Below are 23,272 nucleotides of genomic sequence, written 5' to 3'. Positions count from 1 at the left end.
AAATTCTAAAGTTTAATTTATTATTAATAGATTAAATAAATATTTAAATATAATAGTTATATTAAATACGTTCGAAATTAAATAATAATTCTTTTATCTATTTATTTATATAATTATTATTTTTTTATTACTCTATTAATTCTATTAATTCTATTAATATAAATATAATTATTCTCGATATCCCTCGCGAAAACGTTATTAAACGCTTTAGATATATATATCTCTTTTACTTATCTCTTAAAGTCTCTATTAACGCGAATTCGCTATTACTAGTAATCGAGGTCGTAAGCGAGTTTAATAGTTATCTATTACTACTTATAAACGCGCTAAAAAATTCTTTAAAAGAACTTAAATCGATATATTCTTCTCTATATACTTCTTTTAAGTTAGCGATAATATTTTTTAATCTAGCGATACTATCTTTTAAGATATATTTTTCTTTATTTAGTCTAATACTCTATAAGAGAAGAAGTAAAAGAAGAAACTATAATAGATAAATACGAAGAATACTACGGAGAAATTAAGCGGTAATAAGACTATTATCGTTAAGAATACGACTTAGCTCTCTAAGATCTTACGTTATATTAGTTATTTACTTAGTTAGCTACTTAGCTAGTTACTTAATCTAATACTCTATAAGAGAAGAAGTAAGAGAAGAAATTATAATAGATAAATACGGAGAATACTACGGAGAAACTAAGCGATAATAAGACTACTATCGTTAAGAATACGACTTAGCTCTCTAAGATTCTATATTAAATTATTACTTAGTAAGCGAAGAATATTACTATAACTTAATCTATTATTTCTATTATATTAATATAATATATTACTATAATAACGTTATAAGAGAAGAATCTATTACGACGATTATAGTTAATTAGATCTCTATAGAAGAAACATCGAATAATATATATTTAGACGAATTAAAATCGTTCGATGTCTATAACTATTTTATTATTCGAAAGATTTTACTACGGTAGGAGATAATATAAGGTTTACACCACTAATTAGCATATTATCTTTATTTCTTTTCGATATTTCGATACTTCTTACTATAAGAATATAATCTTTCTCTATTTTTTATAGGTAATTATTACGAATTAATTCTCTATACTCGATATACCTTTCTAATTAAATCTTAGCGCGCCTCTCTTCGCATATATATATCTATATTATATAGATTAAATTAATTTTATAGTAGTAAAAGTAGATTAAAAACGTATAGTAAGCGATTAGAGTTCGATTTAACTTAGGGCTAGAGCTAAAATTCGATTTAACTTAGAAAAATTCAACTTTATAAATTTAATTCATAGGCCTTTACTTATATATACTAATAAAATAAAAGATTTATTAATTTATCGAAAATATTAAAAGAAGTTTTTATCTAATAATTAATTATATACTTATCTTAAAAAGAAATCTTATTATTAAATAACTTCTTTAAAGAATATTAAGAAGATTCTTAGAAAGAAGAATTCTATACTTAACTTACTACTAGAGAAGTTAATATAAATCTCTAAAAAAATACTATTAGAAAAGATATTTATTTTTAAGAAACTCGAGTTAATCGAGTTTATAGTACTCGCGAATTCGAATAATAAAATAATCTTTTAATTATAGTATTATCTTATTAAACTATTTAGTCTTTCTTTAAAAGCTTTATTAAAATTAGAATATCTAGATATCAAATATCTAATAAATATAAGAGATCGAGTTTTCTTAAAGAGATTAATACTCTCTTTCTCTATTAAGAAGTATATAGCTTTAATTATCTTATATAAGATTAACTTAAATTAATATTTTACTAATAAATAAATTACTCTTTCTTTTTTTATAAAAGATAAAATTTTAAAAAAAAAGTCTATTATAATTAAGTTTACTCGAGATATATATATTATAAATAATTTTAAAGTAAATCTTTTAATAGAGATAAATATATTCGATTTAGAAGAAGTAGTAATTAATCTTCTATAGAAGAAAGTAATTTTTATTAAATATAAAAATATCGCTATATTAATATAAGCTACTACTAAAGATAATATAAGAATTTAATAAATTATAAAATCGAAATAATATTAAATTATTTCTTTAAAATTTATTAAATTTATTATTATATCTTTATAAGATAAGAACTTATTTTCTAATTAAAACTTTCTTTTTAAATTAAAAATAAATAAAGTTTATATATATCTTATAGACGTAAATTTATTTTTATTTCTATTCGAAATAATAGCGTTACTTCGCTTATAATATCTTATTATTATAGAATTAATTTCGTAATTAAGTATAAAGCTAAAGAAGATTACTCGATTTAAGTAAAGAATTACTTTTTAATAATTAAGATATTCGAAGATAAGAGATTTATACTTAAGAATTTTATTAATTTTATTATATTAAAGTTAGCTATTAAAAAAGTAACTATAGATCTTACTTTAAAAATATAACTATCTAATAAAATTACTATTTATAAAAAATAGAAATATATTAATATAATACGAAGTATCTTAAAAGAAAACTCTTATATTTAAAAAGACTTTAGTAATATTATTAATCTTTTTAAAGCGAATTAGTTATAGAATTTAATTATTATAAATTAATAATCTTTTTTAGCGAAGTTAGAAAATAAGATTTATTCTCTAACTCTAAAAGATTATAAACTTATTAATAAAAAGTTTAATAAGATATATATATAAGATAAGATAAGCTAATCTAAGAAATTAATTTTTTTTACTTTCTCTATTTTCGTAATCTATAAAATAATCTATTTTAAATTTAAAAAAATATTTAAATAAAAGAAAAGAGTTATTATTAATATTAGAGATTTTAATAAAATTATAATTTCTAATAATTATTCTCTTTCTCTATAAAATAATATAGTTATAATAATTTAAAAATATACTTTTATTAATATAATTAATTATAATAGATAATTTTATCTTTTTTTAATAAAAAAAGATTACTAATAATAACTTATTATAGTATCTTATTAAGAATTAGAGTATTTTAATATAATAGTAATAAGTTTTAAAAATTTAATATCTTATATTTAGAGAAAAATAAATAACTTTTTTTATTTATATCGTTATTTTATTAGATGCTATATAGATAATATTATTATCTTTTCTTAAAGCGTAAAAAATTATTTTAAGTACTTAAAAATAATCTTTTATCTCTTCGCGAAATTTAAAATTATCTTTAAACTTAAAATTTTTTATTTTAGATATTTATTAATTATACTTCTAGAATAGAAGATAGATAAATTTAATCTTATTATTATTAAGAAAAGAATTATAGCGATTAAGAAAATATAGTTTTTTATTATTTTAAAAATATTTAAAATTTATATAGAAATAATAAACTAGCTATAAAGAAACGTTAGATACTTTATTTAAATTTCTAAATTATTATAACGCTTAAAAATAAATTTTTTAAAGCGATCTCTAGTCTTAAGTAATTATCTTTATAGAAATTTCTCGAAAATTATAAAGATTACCTCTATCGAAAAAGAAGTAAAGACTTTTTATATTCTATAATAAATATTAATTATAGAAATTTATCTATATTATTATAATATTAATTATTAACTTTATATTAATCTCGATAAATTTAAAAAGTATAATTTTAAAATTATAATATATTATATAATAGATAATCTTTAAAAAAGTTCTTTTTCTAAAATAAATATTTAACTTATTATATTTTTATCTAAACTCTTAAACGCTATAGAGTTATATTATTAATTAATAAAATTAGAAATAATTATCTTAATTTAAATTTTAAAAAAGATTTTCTATATACTTAACTAAAGAATAAAAAAGAAGATTATTATCTTTATTAATTATTCTATTATTATCGATATTATTTATTAAATTATACTTTCTTCTTTATTCTCTAATCGAATAAATTTATAACTTATATATACTTTATAATATATCTTTTAATTTAATCTAGATATTCGATAGAGATCTAATAAATAAAATATAATTCTCGACGCTTTATCTAGATTACTTTATAAATAAAAAGAGAAATTTAATATCTAAGATTTAGAAACTCTTAATAAAATTCTTATATATAACTTAATACTTATAGAAATATCTAAGAAATTTTATATTAAATTTATATTTAGCTATTAAGAGAATAAGAAATAATTAAAGATTCTTAATACTCTTATTACTTAAAAGATATAGCTTCTTAAAAAATAAAAATCTATAAAATATATTAAACTTTTAAATATATAATTTCTACTTTAAAATAAAATTATTTACTATTAAGATAAATTTAATAAATAAAAATAACTTTATATTTTAAAGAAAGCGAAATAGAAGATTTTTAAGCTTATTTATAATAATTATAACTATACTAATTTTTATAAATTATATAAAAAAATTATAAAGATTTATTATATAAGATATTTAACTCGATATTTAAAGCGCTATATTATTTATTATTTAAAGTATTAGCTAAATTAAATTATAAGATATACTCTATATAAGAGTCTTAAGTTTATTATAACTTCTTCTTTACTTTTTTATATAATTATTATTAATTTTATTCTAATATTACTATTTCTAGAAAATAGATTTAATATAATAATAATTATTATTAATAAATTTTTTAAAAGAAATATATCTATATTAGAGAAAGATATATAAAATATTATTAAATAAATAAAAGTCTTACTTCTTACTCTTATTAATTAGAGAATTTCTAAAACTATTATTTTAAATAGAGATTTAAAGTTTCTTTTAAATCTTTAAAAAGTTATTTTTAGAATTTTAGAAATAAAGCTTCTTATTTTTATTATTTATTATTTATAAATTAATAATTAATTTAAATAAACTAATTAAATAATAGAGATTATTTTAAAATTTTATATTTCTTATATTTCTAATAATTCTTAAAATAAATTTTTTATATATTTAAGAAATAGTCTTAATACTTTTATAAATATATCGATAGAAAAGACTTTTAATAAGATTATCTATAATATAAAACTTAACGATAGATTTAATATAATAGATATCTTAATAAAGAATTAGATAGATATTATAAATAATTATACTCGATATTAATAAAAAACTTTAAATACCTTAGCTTTTATAATAATTAATACGAAATTTAGATATAATTTAAAGTATAAAACTTTAATTATAAAGAAAGAGAATAAAGCTTTTATTAAGCTTTATAGAGAATATTATCTTTTTAAATTTAAAAATATAAAACTTTTAAATTAGAGAGTTAAATTTTTTATTATTTTTAAATAAATTAAAAATTTAGTCTATAGACTTAATCTTTTAACTATTTAAAAGATTTATCTTATTATCTTAATTATAATACTTAAGTCTATACTTAAAAAAGAAAATTCTTATTATTAATCTTATAAAAAAGAATAAATTTCTATATTTAATTAGAAGAAGCTAGTAATTAAGAATTATTATAAGATTTAAAAATTAATAAATTAATATATTAATCGATCTTTAAATTAAGAAAGTAAAGATAAAAAAGATATTATAGAGTATCTAATAAAATAGAAAAGTTAGAAAAAGATCTATAATATATAATATAAAATAAAAGATTTAAAAAATATAAAGAATTTAATCTATAACTATAATTAAAAATATAAAAAACGCTTATAAAGAAAGTATTAAAAGAGAAAATCTTAGAACTCTATATAAGTTTATAGTATAAAAATTATTTTTTACGCTATTAATATATTATTAAGCTAGATATTAAACGAAGTATAATTTTTAAACTTTATTAAATCGCTAGATTATAAATATAATTTACTTTATTAATTTATATTTTCTAATATATTATTATATAAAAGCTTAAAATTAGAAATTTTAGAAATCTCGAAAATTTCGAAAATTTCGAAAGACTTTATAATTTATAATCGCGAAGTAAAGTAACTTAATTAGCCTCTTATTTCTTTTCTTTATCTTATTATATTTTCTTTTAACACTTTATAATTAAATATAACTCTACTTTTTAAAAAAAGACTTCTTATAATTTTAATAATTTAAAAATTATTACTAAAAAAGTAAAGCGCTAATAATTTTATTTAAGATTTAAAAAAATAGAAATAGCGAATCTTAAAATCTTAAAGCTAATTCTTTAAAGCTAAATCGAATATATATTTAAATAATTTAAATTCTTTTAATCGAGTATTATAGATCTCGATAAAATAATTAATTATATTCGATTTAAAGTAAAAGAAGATTTATTTTTAAAATAGTAAAATTACGATATTCTACTATAATATATTCTTAATTATTCTTTTTAAATTTATTTAGATTACTTTTATAAATTTAAAAATTCTTAAATAAATATATTTAATTAAGATTTTTATCGTCTTTATATATAATAAAGCCTTTTAATATATCTATTAAATCTTTATTATTAAAATTTAAATAACTTTCTTAATTTCGTATATTATTATTTAAGAATATCTCTTATTTTAAGATTTAAGCTAATCTTATATTAAACGAAAAACTTATTTAAAAATAAAGACTATTATTAAAATAAAACTATTTTTATTAAAAAAGTAAATAAGAGTATTAACGCTTCTCTTTATTATATAAATCTTTTAAATACTTAAATTATTAAGATAGTAAAAACGCGAAGCTTTATTAAAGTTTAATAATATTAATACTAGCCTTAAATCTTTATAAATAAATATCTATATTAGAATTATATTATAAAAAACTAATTAGTAAAGATAAATATAAAAGATAATAATAAAATTAAGTAATATTATAAAGTTATATTTAAGATTTAATAGTTATATAGAGATAAAGAAAAAAAACGCGATTACTCTTAAAACGTTAGCGTTTATATTAATATTATAAAATATAATAATATAATCTCTATTAAAAGTATCTTTACTTTATTTTAAATTTTAAATATAATTTTAAAAAGATAAAGAAAGTCGCTATAAAAAAGGTAGATTTCTTAAAAAAGATTAAAAATACTTTATTAGAGATTAAGAAATAAATAGTATTATTATTAAATATTAATATAAAATAACTTAAGAAGAACGAGTTACTTATAAAATAAGGTCTAGAATAAAAAATATTATAATTAAAGCTAAATTCTTAAGAAAAATCGTTAAAAAGTCGAAGACTAAAAAGTTAAAAATTAAAAATTTAAGTAATAAGATAATAATTAAAAAGAAACTAATTTATTAATTATTCGTTTTTAAAAATTTAGATTTAAAGTTAGAAGTTAAGAAAATAAATATTTATAATAATTATATATATATAAAGAAGGAGATTAACTTATTAAAGAATACTCTTTTAAAAATATAAGAAAAGCTAATAGCACTTTTAACGGCGATAGAAAGAATCTATAAAATAATTACTTTATTCTTAACTTAATATAAAAGCGTAATAAAACTTATTAAAAGCGCTACGAAATTTTTATCTTTTTTAAATTAAGATAATAAATAAATTAAAGATAAAAAGATCGATATTAAGAGTATTAAAAAATATTAAAATATTAATAAGCTATTATTAAATAAGATTCTTAATATCTTAAATATTATATAAAAAATCTTTATTAAGAAATATCTAGATTTAATAGTCTTTATATTCGTTTATAATAACGATAAAAAGCTTTCTATAGAATTTAAAGAGTAAAAGAAAGAATTTTTCATTTCTAATACTATAATTAAAGAAACCGTTTAAATATAAGATTCGATATACTTTTCTTTCTCTACCTTAGATTAAAGTATATACCTTTCTTTCTCTATCTTAAGTCCGATCAAATCTTATTAAAATACTTTCTTCTCTTCTTAATTCGATTTCTTTTACGTTTAGATCTTCATATTTACTCTTTCCTCTTATTTCATAAAGAGTAAAACTCGTATATCTTCTTTTCTGCACTTTTACGTCTAAACCTTTATAAAATATCTTAATTTCGTCGAAAAAGAAATATCTTCTTTTCTATCTTATATATCTTTATATCTAAATCTTTTACGATATAAGAAAAAGCTCGAGAATAATATAGCTTTTTACGAGAGAGAATAACTATTATATTTTTAATATAGCGTAAGAAATCTAACTAGCGTAACTTAGCGTGTTACTTTCTTTCTTTAATTTCGTTTATAGCTTTAGCTTAATTAATTAATTAGAATTATATTAAGAGATATCTTTCTTCGTAAAACTCCTTTTCTAAAGTATATATATGCTTCTTATATAGTAATCTTAATAATCTTAATAATATTTCGATATAGCTTAAACTTTAATAAAGTCTATTAAAAAGCGATTAAGTAAATCTTTCGCTATTTTAGATAAATCGTTAACTATTAACTCGTTTTTAGAGAAGATCTAAAATCTCTAAGTAATTATATTAATATCGATTAAGTTAATAATTAAGATATTTATTACTTTATATTTAAATATATATTTAATATTAATAGCGAGATTATTAGTTAATTATCGAAGCGATAATTTATTATAGCGCTCTCGATTTATAAAATTAAATATATTAATTAAATATAAGTTATTAAGAAAATAATTTAATTACGCGATTTATTAAATTAACTTAATCTTAGTAATAAATAAGCGTAAGCGATAATTATCTTTTATAATAATTAAGACGTTATAGTACTAGCTAAAAATTCTTAATTTTATATCTATATTAAATATATTAATATTTATTATTACTATATATAAAAATAAATTATTACTAAGAATATCGCTCTAGACTACGTCTCTATCGATTAATAAATAATTAATAATCTTATTAAAACTCTCTATAAGAATAAATTTAAGAGTTTTTATTAATTTATCGAGTTAAAATATTATTTATAATTATAATTTAATAGTCTTAATATAGAGAAGTTATCTACTTTAGAAAAGCTATTTTATTAATCTTTATATTATAAATAATCGATCTAAATCGCTTATCGAGTCGCTATATTAGACTTAGCACTCTACGAACTCGCTATTTCATATTAAAATAGCTATTTCTTTAGCGCTATTATCGCTATTATTACTAAAACTTTTAAAGCTCTTTCGAGAGATCTATATCTATTTATTATTAATATCTTAAGTATTATATCTTTAAATTACCGCTATCGTAGTTACTATTACTAAGAATTAATTATTTAAAATAATCTTTATAGAGATCTTATAGTCGGCGATATATAGCTAGAAGAATTTCTTTTAATTATTTTAATTACCTCTATAAATATTCTTCGATTTTAAATTAATCGATTTTTAATATATATTATATAATCTAGAAATAAAATTTTCGAAAAACCGCTTTTTAATAAAAAGTGAAATTTAAGTTATATTTAAGTAAGGGCTATAGTTTAATATAGTTATTTTCAGATTTCGACTTTTTACTTTATCTATTCTATTTTAAACGTCGCGAACTTTAAATCTTATATATTTTAATTTTATCTATATAGAGAGTAGAGATATAAGAAGATAAGAAGAGTATATTTTTACGCTAGTTATTCGATACTAACTTACTTTAACTATTTAATATTAATTTTACTTTTACTACTCGATATTAAACTTACTTTAATTATCTAATATTAAACTTACTTTAATAATCTAATAAAAATCGATTAAATTATTTTATCTTATCTATTTAATTTTAATATCGTTAATATTAAACTTCGTATTTATTAGATTTCACTTATAAAAGAATATATATAAAGAAAAGTATTAAAATTCGAATTATATAACTCTTAACGTCTTAATAATTACGTAATATAGTTATATAATATATCTTAGCGCGTTTATATTAAGTCGCTCTTTTCTTTTATAAAACTCTATAGTTAATATAACTTAGTATTCTATCTTTATATTTTAATAAAGTCTTTAACGTAGCTAACTCTTATTCTTATTTTAAATAATAGTTTTTAACTTTAATAATCGTAAGACGTTATTTTATAGTAAGGTTTTTTATTAATAAGAAACTTTTAAACTAATTATCGGCGCTATAGCGACTATCGATGTTATCTTCGTTATTTATTATATAATTTAAAGATAAACTTAATATCGTAATAATAATAAGCCTTTTTTTTTAAAGATAAAGAGGTTAAAATTATAAAAGCGTAGTTTATTAACGATTAGCTAGTAAATATAGACTATAAAAGACGTAGAGTTATTATAAAGTTTAATAGTATATTTAATAATAGAATTAATCTTTAAGAAATATTAAAACTTTAAGATATACGAAGTAAATCTATATTCGCTAAGTCTCTAGATATATAAGATATATTATTAAAATTAAACTCTAAAAGAAATCTTAATATAATATATACGATATTAAAGTCTTAACGTAAGTAGCGCTAAGATCTATAATAGTATTAGATCTAATATCTCATAAGCTCGATAGATAAATACTTTATTAAATTTCGTCTACGCTATATTATTTAAAAGCGTATAAATAATTCTATAACTCTATATACTTAGTTTATTATTATATTTTTAATAAAATATAAGAAATTAAAAAAGATAGATTTAAGAATTTTAAAATTCTTTTCTAGCTTTCTCTTTTAAATATACTCGTATATACTCGCGTTTAAATTAAAAATAAAGAAATAAGATATATTTTAAATTAAAAATAAGAAAATCTAATAATCTAATTAATTACTAGCCTCTTAGCGTAGTATCTATTCTTATTTTTAAGTCTTAAGTATTAAGAAAGTAAGCTTTCTAATTAAGACGCTAAAATTTACCTTTATTTATAAAGAGCTATTCTCGCTTCGCTTATCGAGCTCGAATCTTAGAGCTTCTTCGATAATTATATATTTTTAAAATATACTAATATATATTATCTTATCTTTTAATAAATAAATATAAGCTTAAAATAGTATTAATAGATACTTAAAAATATATAAAATATAGATACGATTTCGTTCGATAACTCTATAATCTCGCTAAGTAAAGATCGAATATAGAATAGTCGAAAAATTCTTTCTAGTCAGATAATTATCTTTCTATCTATTATTTAATAGTCTTCTAATATATTTACTACTACTATACTATAGAATAACTATTAAGAATTTCTTTAATATAGATATAGTTAGATCGAATAAACGTTCTTCGTATTTATTTATTATAATAAGAAGAATAATATTAAGTAGTAGTAAGAATAATACTTATAATTATCTCTTTAAATAGAGAGTAACTAAAATATAGCTATTATAGTTATAAAATATAACTATTAATTATAAAAATGAAAAATATCGCTATTATAGTTATAAATGTTTATGATTTCTATATACTTAGCGTATATTAAGTTTTAAATTATAGGTTAATCTATAATTTACATATTTTTAATATATAATATAGTCTAGTAATTAAAAATATAGTTATCGAATATAATCGTATATATATAGTACGCTAAGTTGAAAATATATTTGATATATTTTGAAAATATGTGATTATCGAAGAGGCTCTTACTTACTTTATTATCTTCTTGACATTCTCACCTTCGTTTACTTTGTAATCTTAGTACGCGCTCGGCGATTCAAAATCTAGTCCTTGCCAACTTGATCCTCCGCACTTTCATTCTCTCCTACTCGATCTTCGTTAACAGCATCCAAATATCGACGGCTCTCGTCTCGAATTGTGGAGGTTGCCTCATTTAGAGTGTCATCCATCTACTTATAGCGGGTGACGAACTCAAAGGAGTAGTTCCAATCAGATGACGCATCGTTTCAAAAAGCATCAAACATTTTCACAATCTACAAAACTTGGAAGGGCCGCAATTGTCGTACCTACCGGCTAGAAAGGTGAAGGTAGCTAGCGGAAGGTCCTACACAGCTTCGGAAGGCAGCTCTGTAGATAATGAAGACTCTACTCATACCCCACAAGCCCGACAATTTTAGAAGCGCATGGCCCAAGCAGCCCTTGGAGACGGCGCGACATCCGACATCCTGGCGCATGAGTCTTGCCGTTCTCACAATACTTTACAATTTACATGGAGGAAGAAGCGAAAAAGTACAAGGTATATCTATGAGGTGGAGAACTATGACCAACAATGACGAATATCTTTTGGATAGATGGTTGAGCTCGTGTTGCCAAGTCTCGTACTTTATGCACTTGTGTTGGCGCCAAATGCAATCCAGTTCAAAATCACGGCCTACCTATTTAACATACAATCTTTAGTAGTCAGGTGGTTACCTAAGTGGGCATGAGAAGGCCGGGGCCCGCACCAACATCGAAGGCCAATTTCCAACATGTTGATTGTTGACCTCTCATCGTTAAGCCATAGATGATAAGAGGAGGGTTGTTATTTTTATGCCGCCGGGAATTAAAAATTATCTCAATACCCTAGGTACCTTAGTACTTACTTTGAACCTTACTAAACAACACTCGCAAACATTATTGTTTCACCATCTCATACCCCTTGTATCCGTCGAAACGGTTACGAGCTCACCAATTGCATCACTTCTGTATCTCTTCTTTTCAGCATGGGTGCTCAATAAACCAGTCCAGTATGCCGTACCATGGTGATAGCCACCTTACACTGCATGTTGGCCTTCTTGTTTGCTTTTTCATTTGCGTCCAGAAAGAAGAATCATCACCCACTATCCTTAGGCATCTGTAGGAATGCTCATAATCCAGTCGCGAATTCTCACTGTCAGGCGCTGCTGCTAGAGTGTACTACCCTGCTGTCTTCGCTCGATAGGATCACAGTCATGCAGTGAGAGCCTCCAACACGAGGTCGTATCCGAGCTTTTAGCCTGTTTTACTTCAACGACCAGACTTCCCCGCAAAAGCCAACTTAATGATTAGCATCTTATTGACAGCAACACGCATGGTGTCGGCGGCTTGTCCATCTACATATGCACAATGCCCAGCCTGCGAGGAAGCCTCACCTGCTATGTGGCGCCTCGTGTTGGAAAGCATATGGCGCATCTTCGACATAAAGCTGCCTGGCATCGCCACTCATGACTTGGTCGTTTTTACAGCGATCGCTCCACAGTCTCCAAAACAATAATCCGTCTCTACCAACAAGCCATGGCTCCACTTACCATGAATTACTTTACTATAGCTATCATTGCTCAACTCGGGCTTGTAGCAAGCTACACCAACCTGTGGGCCCCGTCCCCTCTTGGAAACACGGGGCAATGCGTTGTTGAGCCGCAACCCGGCTATCATTTCACCGTGAGTAACAATAACCGCATTTCTTCCAGTCCTGTCTCCGTGATCTGACAAATAAATTTGCCCAGGCCTTACAAATCTGCACCACTGGCATCACTAATTATACGACTCAGGTACATGATCATATCTTTCAAGGTGGAGACCCGGGTGATACTTTTTACATGAATGGCTCGCTATACTCGGCCTTCCTCACGGCAGGCAGCGATCCCGCTTTCGCGGTTCCGCAGCCCTGGGATTATGGCTTTTGGATCAATACAATGCAGTACGGAGTATACCCCGGAGTACAGCTCGAGTCGGAAGGCGCTTCACCGTCCCAGTTTTATCCTGGTCCTCCACTTGGTTCCGACAGCAACACTCCCACACCTTTCGACATCAACACATGCACACAGTATGCATGTCAAGATGACCGGCCCTGCGCGTAGGTACTCGACTTATTCCACTATGCCAGGCCCTGTAGTTAGTTAACGTTCATCATTAGGTTCTGGGGTAATACCGGTTCACCTTGGGTTCCGTTTGACGCAACCACTGAAGACCAATCCGCTGCTTTCACGTGGTGGAACGATACTTACCAAAATAATTACGGGCCCGGCAATGGCTACCTCGTCCTCGACTACGTAAGCCAGGAGCAAACCTTGAACGAGCGTAACACCGCCAACAAATGGTTCGACTGCAAGCGAGCCACTCAACCTCCCTGTACTGATATCGCCGGCGTCGTCAACTACCTCTACGACTGCGTGGCAAAGTCCCCTACTAAACTGCCCGCACCCGGAGGTAAGCAATACAATTCCGGCCTCAACAATCATAGATGGGGCGACCATTGTGGATCCATGAACGATGGCGCTATTAACATACTCCTGGAAGTCGTCAAACTGTACTACAATGGTTCTGACAAAAGGGCCCTGACCACTCAACCTATATACTGCACTGATGACGGGGGCCCCTATATCTGTGTCTTCTACCGAGGCGTCGCTACCGGCAACGGATCCACAACATATGATTTGCTGAACCAGTTGAATGCACCAAGCATTCCCTACCGACACTTGTGGGAGCATAGGTGTCGAATATCCAAAGAATAATGTCGAAGCGTATGGCTTTCTGACCGTCGGCGAAAAGGGCCAGGACTGTTCCCCACATACCAACATTACCGTTGCCATTCCAGGTCAGAGCAATGTGACAGCTTACGCTTGCAATGGTTTTCCAGATTCCTTGAAAGCCTCGCCAGTACTCGTAAGTAGACTCGCACTCGCCTTGTCGCTTTGACGCCACCGACAGCATCATAGCCCTGTTCGCAGCCAGTCGTCAACCCATCATGTTCAGCTCTTGTAACGGCCTTGTCTTTCTCCGTCAAATTTGTTTTTTTTGTGATAAGCAAGTAGCTACGGAAACCAATTTCGTCTTACGTACATACAAGTTGATAACCCAATATGGAGAAAATTTGACCCACGCCTGCTCCCCACCAAACCGCGCCCGTGCTTTGCATCTTTGCCCCTCCCATTCACTTCCCAGTCCGATTCCGTACAGCGATCTGCATATCGTCCAAATCTCACCACCACCCGTCTCATCCGTGGTCATCCATGCCAATCACACCTCCAGTCGCCACATCCGCATTCCACTTTCCCGTGCTGGCTCGCGGGGTAATACCACGGTATCGAGTCTGTCGCACCCCAACCCACTCCAATTCAATATACCCCAGACTCCTAACGTCACGACCGCTCCAGTCCGCTAGCATCGCGTTTCGATCTCGTATCTCGTTCCTGTTCTCTTCTCCTTCTTTTTCCGACACTTTCGCGTACGTCGAGGGGGTTGGTAGAGGGTCTAGTACCTTACACAGGACTGGGATTCGCGTCGACATCACCGCCGCGAGCGAACAAGCTGGCACGCGATGATGGATGGAGTCATGGGAGAGCTGCGGGTCGGGGTTCGAGATCACGGCAGTAGCTGTTACTTTTAGGGCTAAGGTAGGTGGCTGGGCCCCGGACTCTGCACACAACTTCTCCGCCCTGTTATCATGCCAACATCGGAGTGCCCGAAGCCTTTTCGTCCATTCGTCTACACGATCGGTCAGACCCACTCTACCACCCTGACGCCTGAGTCGAGACCGGCGCCGAGCTGAACAGCCGCGGTCTGAGACCATCGTGCAACACGGCCTTGTTCATCATGGGGTAAAAAAAGGTCCGATGGCTTTTTCGATCCTTCGTTCCATTCCATTCCGAGTCTTCCGATTATCCAAGCTTACTCGATTTTCGTGAACGAGGAGCGACCGGATGGAGAAGGGTTCGGAAAGATAAAGCGCACTGTTGGAACGTTGATAGTGATGAATGAATGAATGGTGCATGTATGAGCTAGGAGAAATACTTTGCCCCGTCGATGTGTAAAAGGCAAGCACACTATTGAGACTCAGCTCGACTAGGTGCATGACAGCTTATCAGCCGTTGGGACTGATTTTTTGGGGGACTGGGTAGAATTACCTCGATCTGGAACAAAAGATGACGTCTCGTCAGGCTTCTGTGTGTAGACTGAGCATACTTTGATTGTTCCCTCGATTGGTCAGGAGAAAGTAATGCGTATACTTAAACATTTACACCACTACACTACCCCGGATTTAAAATAGGGGGTTTCAGACCACTTTTTTTAAGCGTGGATTTTTCAGGTCGTGGGAATTTCAGCGATTTGCCACCAACTGTTGGTGGCAAATCGCTCATTTTCCCACGACCTGAAAAATCCACGCCATCCACCAAATGCTACCCTGGGGTAGCATTGGTGAAGAAAATCGGCCTATTTGGTGGATTTCTTGTGTCGATATTCTACATCTCTTAGCAAATCTATCCAATTAGAAGGCCTTCCTTCTTACCACTACTACTAATAGTCTACTATTACCTCCCATTGCTATTACCTCCTACACGTCTACATCTTTCCTATCGTCCTTCCTATCATCCTTTCTATCACGCCGTCACAAAATCCCCCCCCCCTCCCCTTAACCCTAACTCTAGCCTTTACACGGTTTTCTCGAATAATGACTAAGCGGATTTATCACAAATTCACCAAAGAAGCCTATTTGGTAGTGGGGTGTTGTGGGGGTATTTAATTCGTATTAGGTTCGATTCCTAATGGCGCTGGTACAATGGTGTTGCGATGTTTTTTATTTCTTGGGGGTATTCAGACCCATCCATTTTGTCATAGCTGAAAGTCTGAATATTCCACGATTCCACAGCCAAAAAAAAAGTGGTCTGAAACCCCCTTATATATCGATAAATACAATAGCATAGAGGATAGACATAGAAGCACCAGGAAACGTCAAAAGCAGTGAGGGAATCTGGTGAATTGGAGTTCAGGAATGAACTTCGAGAGTGCGGAAAACGGCTGTGGCCAATCCCGATCCTGGTGAGCTTTCCACATTTCTCATGGCTTACAAGTCACTTTTTTTGCTGGCTACTCACCACACCCTCGTACCCACAAATTTCTGATTTATAACAGACTGCATGTACTTGATGAATAGGTAATGAGTCTCGCTCCCTAAAGGGATGGAATGACCGCAGGCATGCCCGTCCTCGGCCATTCAAGTATACACTCCTAGAACACCACCGCTGAAGAATACAGAACAATAGAAAATCAAAAGCAAAGTCTCCAACACTTGCCACCTTGCCTAATACCTCTTGAAATAGTCGCTACCCCCTTCAAGCTGTGCAGTAGGAATATCCGTCCCAATCCCACTGTCAGTAGGCGGCCCGAAAACGACCATCTCGCCGGCGTTGCTGATCTCCCCTTTCGCCGCTGCCGCATCCCCTTGGTATGCATCTCTTCCCAAGTAAAGTCCGTCTTCATCTTGCTCACCCTCCTCTTCATGTGCAGATTCGAGTTCCGACTCGTCTTCTCCATCTGCTGTTGTAGCTAAGTCCCTAGTACCAACGGTACCTATCGTCGAGGCTGCGTAGCTGGTTCGTTTATCCTCGTCGGGTATGGTACTGCCGTCTCCATAGCTTCCAGTCCCGCTGTAGGTGCCCGAATAGCTGGTCCGCCGTTCCGTTCCTGCTTCGCTCCCTTCGATATCCTCCTCATCTTCTTCATCAAGCACACTGTTCTCTTTATCCCCTTCATCTATGGGTTCGTCTGCATACATGCCCGGTGTCTTAGTTCCATTCCAGCTGGTCTTCCGCACTGGAAAGTTGGATTTGACGCTGTGGCTTCTCTTCAGTCCACCAGCGCCCCATCCGCTTGCTTTGGTAGTAACACCGGTAATTGAAGGATTGGCAAGGACCATTGATCGCTCACCCGCAGCACCCTTGTTAGCGCCCAAAGTACTCAAGCTGAGGATTCGTCGATCAGCTGTAACGGATGACGTGCTCGTTCCTGATGCTCTTGGAGGTGGCCGTCTTTTTAAGGCCATGCCGACACCGCTGCTCACGGCGCTAATTGTTTTTGATGGTATGGTAGTTGCAACAGTGCTGGCTCTCGTGCTTGCTGTAGCGTTGCTAGCTGTTGAGACGACCCTCTTGAGGTTCATCTCCTTCAGGCTGGACTGTGGTCTAGACGTTGTGAGTAACGAACGAGAGTGATCCAAAACCCCATCAAGGATGCGTCGCTCAAGGCCATCTGCTCTAGCTTCCATGACATGTAGCTCTTCACGCCGGATTTGAAGTGCAGTCTCAAGTGAAGAAAGATCAGCCTGCATCTTTGATTTCAGCGCCGATAGCTCTTCCTTTTCCTTGAAGAGTTCTTGGACATCCTTGGCAAGGCCTTCCTTTTCGCCAGACAATCGGACGATGTCAGTTTCAACGTTTTCCTTTTGAGCAGTCCTTTTCTCTAAAGCTATGGCAATCTCTTCTGCCTCCTTTGCTCTCGAAGTCTTGGTCTCTGTAGTGGCGGCTTTTTGAGCTGTGGCAAACGCATCGACCTGAGACGCCGTGACGGCGACTTGTTCTCGGATTTGCTCAAGCATGGCGACCTCTGCAACAGACTTGCCTGCCTCCGTAGCATGCGCAACTAGTTGATCAAGCTTTGCGTGAACCCCCGTATCATCGTACCTTTCAGTTATGGGAGCCTCTCTTATCATTTCTGGCAAAGGCAAAGAGGGGGCAATCGCGGGTATTGGTATGGCGGCTGGTATTGCTTTGACGCTCGTTTTGATCTCCTCTGCAGAAACCTTTGTCTGTTCATAATGCTGTCCTACGATACCCAGGACGTCTCGAATAGCTTCCAGTATTCTAGGCTGGTACTCTGATGCATGCGCCTGGACAGCTTCTACGCCTGTAAGCGTCTTGGAGATCTCTGCCCGCGTGGCTTGGTGCTCTGATTTTCCGTCCAGAGCAAGTAGGTCATCGAGTTTCAGGCCTACCTCTTCAACGCGGCTGAATACTGTCTTCGAGTCTTCACTCATCCGATCGCAGGACTCTATGACAGTCGAGCCAAGTGCATCAACGAGTATTCTAAGGTCTTCAGCAGCGGTTTTCGTTGCGATGAGAGCTTGAGTCTGTTGAACATCTTTGCCTCCAAGGGCTCGCTCCTTCTCTTGGGCAGCCAGCTGAGCGTCATCATATTTGGTCATGATTTGGTCGAAACATTCGTCGATTTTCATGTTCAGATCTTTGATAATGGCATCCTTGACCTCGATGTGTTTGTCCAGCAGAATGGTGTGATTTTGTTCGCTCTCTTCCTTACCACTTGCAGAGGCACTATGGACGGATTCAAATCCGCGCTTGACGGTCTCCAGGAGCTCCATTACTGTAGCGGTCGAGTCTGCAGACATGATGGTCTCGCCCACCATCTCCAATGCCTTGGCCAGGTCCTGCACACTGTGATGACTGGCATTGATCCGAGCCTTAAGCTCTTCTCGAACATCTTCGAATATCAATTTGACATCCTCGATTTTGTCAGCTATTCCACCGTGCTCGATCTTGCGTGCCTCAAAAGCTTGTGCGGTAAGTTCATGCTTTTCGTCGGCCTGCTGGGTGAAGTCCTGGATGAGACCATTGAGCACTTCCATGTCGGCTTTTGTTGGAAGAGTTTCGACGTCGGGCAGCTCGAGTTCAGTAATTTGTGTCTTGGTGTCCATGCAAAGAGTCCCCAAAGCTTCAATATCGGTCTTGCTGACCCTATCGCCAGCGGCTTCGTCAGGGTTCCTCTCGCGCATGTCTTCAAGATCGGCGCGCACTTCTTTGAGTAAAGCTTCCAGAACGCCGATGTCTTTCTTTGAGGCGCCATCCGAGCCAAAGTCATGCACAGCATCCCGAGTCTCGTTGAGGATGGATTCGAGAGATTCGAAATGGGCTACCTTCGCCAGGCCTTCAGAGTCAGAGAATCCAATCTCGTCGATCCTGGCTTTCGTATTCCGCAAAAGGGTTTCGATGGCTTCCGTATCATCCTTAGTGGCAGTGTTCTCGTTCTGGATTCGCCCCCCTTGAACAATGTCCGCGACAGAAGCTTGGACATCTCTCACCATGGCTTCTAGTCCTTCGATGTGCTCTTTAGCGATGGCTCCCTCCGCACTTTGATAGGCTGTTGGCGGTGGTGGCATACTATCCAGGGCCTCGACTTTAATCCTGAGCTGGGTGATCATCATCTCTAGATTTCCGATATCATTCCTACGCAAGCCTTCGGCTTCTGGATCGGCAACAACGACTTCACCATCCCTCGAACTAGAAAAACCGAGCTGTTCACTCTGAGCTGTATGCAGACGATCAAGGTCAGCCCTCACGTTAATTAGACCCTCTTTGAGTGTCTCGAGGATCTCATAGTTGACGGTCATGTCAAGGGGCTTGTTGACCATCCTCTCCACATCGACACGAAGCCTATCGAGTCCGTCATTAAGAGCGTCAAGAAGCTCGCCAGTACCGGAGAAAACACTTTCGGGCCTCTCATGCTTTCTTTCAAACTCAGCACGAAGAGATTCATGGCCGTCACGGATAGCTTCCAGCACTTCCTCTCTGTCTGCTGACGCACCTCCTCTCACCAGCGTTGTGCCCAGCGTCTCGCGGAGATGCTCAAATTCATCCTTCATAACAGCAATGGTTTCAGCTGTAGCCTCAGGGTTCTGCTCTAGCCGTATTTTGTTTGGGATCTCTGCCAGGCCTTCCCTAATGGTCTCTAGAATATCCTCCCGTTCAACGCCGCCACCGCCAGAGCGGACCATTGAAATTGCGATAGTCTGTCGAAGATGTTCGAATTCCTTTTCCATTGCGTCTAATATTTCTCCGCTATTGTTCTGCTCGACGGAACGAGGAGCATTAGCGATACTTGCCTCAAAATCCAACTTGAGATGATCCAAGCCACTTCTGATAGTTTCTATGATTTCATCTTTGCCGGTGACGTCGGCTGCGCGGTCGACGTAAGTCTCAATGTCTGCTCTGAGCACTTCGAGACCATCCTTCATGGCATCAAGTACTTGTTCAGTGTCACCACCGTTCGCGACAGAGTATTGCTTGAACTCTACTCTCATGTCTTCAATGAGATCCTCCATCTTGTCTAGCACTTTCTCTCCGACTCCACCCATTGGCGTTGGAGCTCCCTCAAGACCGGCCTTGACAGCCTCGAACAGATCTTCTCGGTTGAACTCAATTTCTTTCGATATTGAGGCTTGGTTGGTGAGTCCTTCCTTGACAGCATCTAAAACATCATCACGTGTCATCTCTGGCTCTCTCACCGCTCCCACATTCGAAGCCGGGAAATCGAAGGTTTCTAGGCACTCTCTCACTGTCATCAATATCTCCTCTCTGGTGATACTAGCTTCGGTGTCGACCGGGGGAGGCTGTTTGAAATCTTGCAAGCCTTCCCGGACAGCGTCAAGAACTTCATCATAGCTGGCACCGCCAAGGTCTTTCGCCTGCTCCCGAGGTTGGTACTGTTGCAATCCCTCTTTGAGGCATTGGAGGATCTCGTCACGCTCCAAGCCGAAATTTTGCAGTTCGATTTCTGGTTTGTAGGTTTCCCAAGCTTCGCGAACAGCCTCGAGAATCTCTTCTCGTTCAATGCCAGATTCAGGATGTTGCAAAGCAACCTGCTGCTGCAATGGGAACTCGCTCAACGCGTTTTTCACAGCTGTGTAAACCTCCTGACTGTCCACCGAGTGACGAGACATGATGGACGAAGAAGATTGTCGTCGCTTCTCTTTCATCAGGTTCTCCATATGATCTCTCAATTCCGCCAGGCCTTCTTGTACGATGTGAGCTATTTCCTCGCGGCCAGGTCCCTGGGCGTCATCTCGATTTGTCTGGCTTGTTGATTCTGCCTGGTCGAGCTTCCGAGCAATATCACGACCCATACCAAGTACTTCACCACGAAGTTCACGCACGTGTGCTTTGACCTCAGCAGTCATCCCACCACCTTCTGTGATACTGTCTTTCATCTTCTTTAACAGCTTCTGCATGTCCTCGTTGATAAAGCCGGCGGCTTTAGCGTTTTGCTGTGCCCTGGCAGTGGCGAGCTGTGGGGTGACCTGCTGGGGCGTAATATCACGCGACACTCTGCGTACGGGCTGAGGATCAAAATCGAGCGTAAGCTTCGGCGGTGAATTTTCAACACCATTACCGTTGTCTCTTCGAGGAACAAGTGCTCTGCTGCCGGTGCTGTCCTTAAGAAAAGTCAAGATTTCTTCCAACTTCTTAACAACGGTGGGATCTGATTCTTTGAACTTCTGCGCATGTTGAAGTTCCGACAAACTAGTTAATACCCGTTCCTGACCTTCTTTGGTACCCATTTCCCGTAGGATCTTCTCCAAGAGGGCTATGCTTGCAGCTCCTTCCATTTGATATGGGGAAGCAGATATCTCTCGATCGATTGAAGCCGCGAGAGCACTGTTGGGACTTGGTATCCTCGGAAGTGAGAAACTCTTCGACATGCCCTGTGGGGAGATGTAGGGTTTATTATCCAGGAGGTTGCCTGGACCTCGACTATAGCTACTAGCTGCACGCGAGCCATTGCCTGCTTCTTGGTCGAGAAGACGGGAAGACAAGTTGGAAACAAGGTCTCGAAGACTCTTACGAATATCTTCATCTCTAGAATTTGTGGCTTCCTTGAGGCTGATCAAATCCGTTGCATTGTCCTTGCTTCGTCGACTGAGCTGGGCCATTTCGCGCTGCAAATTTGTAGCGATGCTTGTCAGACTCAAGATCTGTGTAGAGATAGCATCGAAGTTCTGCGAACTCCGAATATTTGGAGTAGAGTTGTTAGTAATGTTGGAAAGAGAGGTGTCTGGCTCTTTTGGTGTAGGCAAATTTTGCAACGCAAGCATTGTTGCAGACGGAGGTGTGTTCTCGCCCAAAATGGCTTTTGGGGGAGGTCGTCGAAGGCTCGGGGTGTCTCGACCATTTGGTGTAGGTGTAGCCGTCCCTGACCGGGTAGGACTCCTTTCTGGAGATCGGTTCTCGAGATCGAAGCTTTGTGTCCGTGGCAATCGTTCCGGTGATCTCTCCGGTGACCTCGCGGGGGACCTGTCAAGAGATCCTAGCGCATCAACATAGCTATTTCGTAGACCGCCGTTGGTGTTATGGAATGGTTGCAGGCGCTTGTTTGGTTGCCCCTTGATCAGTGACTTCTCTGGGGATCTGTTCGGCAGCGGGTTGACTGTGTAAGCGCTTTCTCTGGCTTTTGCGGTCAAAGCTTCGGCAGCTGCAGCAATATTCTTGGAAGTGGTAGGTTTTGTTGCGGGGCTAGACCCGGGATTCAATGGGAGGGGAGGGGGTGCGCGATCCGGGTCAGAGCTATCCCACCTGAAGTTCGTAGGTTTGCCCGTCAGTCTCACAGAATACCATTGTTAGAGCGTGTAAGTGCCTACATAGGAACCGAAGCGCGACCAGAGTCAGATAATGAGGGGTGATGTCTCAGCACAAGCTCCCGGTCACGGGACTCTTCCCTGTCAATTGACGACATCTTTATCGAGGTGCCGGTAGCGAGGAATGTTGGGGCAAACCGCGAAATGTAGCTATTGGTGAAGCATCATTCGGTTTTCAATGGTCTAGACACTGCCAGCGTCGCAGACTAGGTGGTGCTCGAAGCAGTATGTCTATACGGAAGATCGACTACCCACGCCCTTTGCGACAGTAAACTCAAGAATATTTGGTAAACAGCACAAAACGTAAACAATGGCTTGCCGCGACTTGGCAAGCGCGATCGGCTAAATCAGCCAGTCACGTGACCGAAGTGCGGGT

At 33.7% G+C, this 23,272-nt stretch overlaps 2 protein-coding genes across 2 annotated transcripts; one reads left to right on the top strand and one right to left on the bottom strand.

Annotated features, from left to right (window-relative positions):
* Positions 1-12,989: 12,989 nt before the first annotated feature.
* On the top strand, positions 12,990-14,209 carry HO133_011012 (uncharacterized protein; the record flags this gene model as incomplete). The annotated part of the gene is made up of 3 exons (XM_037301861.1): positions 12,990-13,136; positions 13,202-13,521; positions 13,612-14,209. The coding sequence occupies 3 exons, from the start codon at positions 12,990-12,992 to the stop codon at positions 14,207-14,209; spliced, it is 1,065 nt and encodes a 354-aa protein (XP_037153495.1).
* Positions 14,210-16,776: 2,567 nt separating this feature from the next.
* HO133_011011 (uncharacterized protein) lies at positions 16,777-22,994 on the bottom strand (the record flags this gene model as incomplete). The annotated part of the gene is made up of 2 exons (XM_037301860.1): positions 16,777-22,834; positions 22,900-22,994. The coding sequence occupies 2 exons, from the start codon at positions 22,992-22,994 to the stop codon at positions 16,777-16,779; spliced, it is 6,153 nt and encodes a 2,050-aa protein (XP_037153494.1).
* Positions 22,995-23,272: the final 278 nt, after the last annotated feature.

This window comes from Letharia lupina (assembly GCF_014066315.1).
Source record: "Letharia lupina isolate WasteWater1 chromosome Unknown contig_9, whole genome shotgun sequence".
In the NCBI taxonomy this organism is placed as follows: Eukaryota; Fungi; Ascomycota; class Lecanoromycetes; order Lecanorales; family Parmeliaceae; genus Letharia; species Letharia lupina.
Note: the sequence above shows the minus strand (reverse complement) of the source record. Positions and strands in the feature narration are given on the sequence as shown.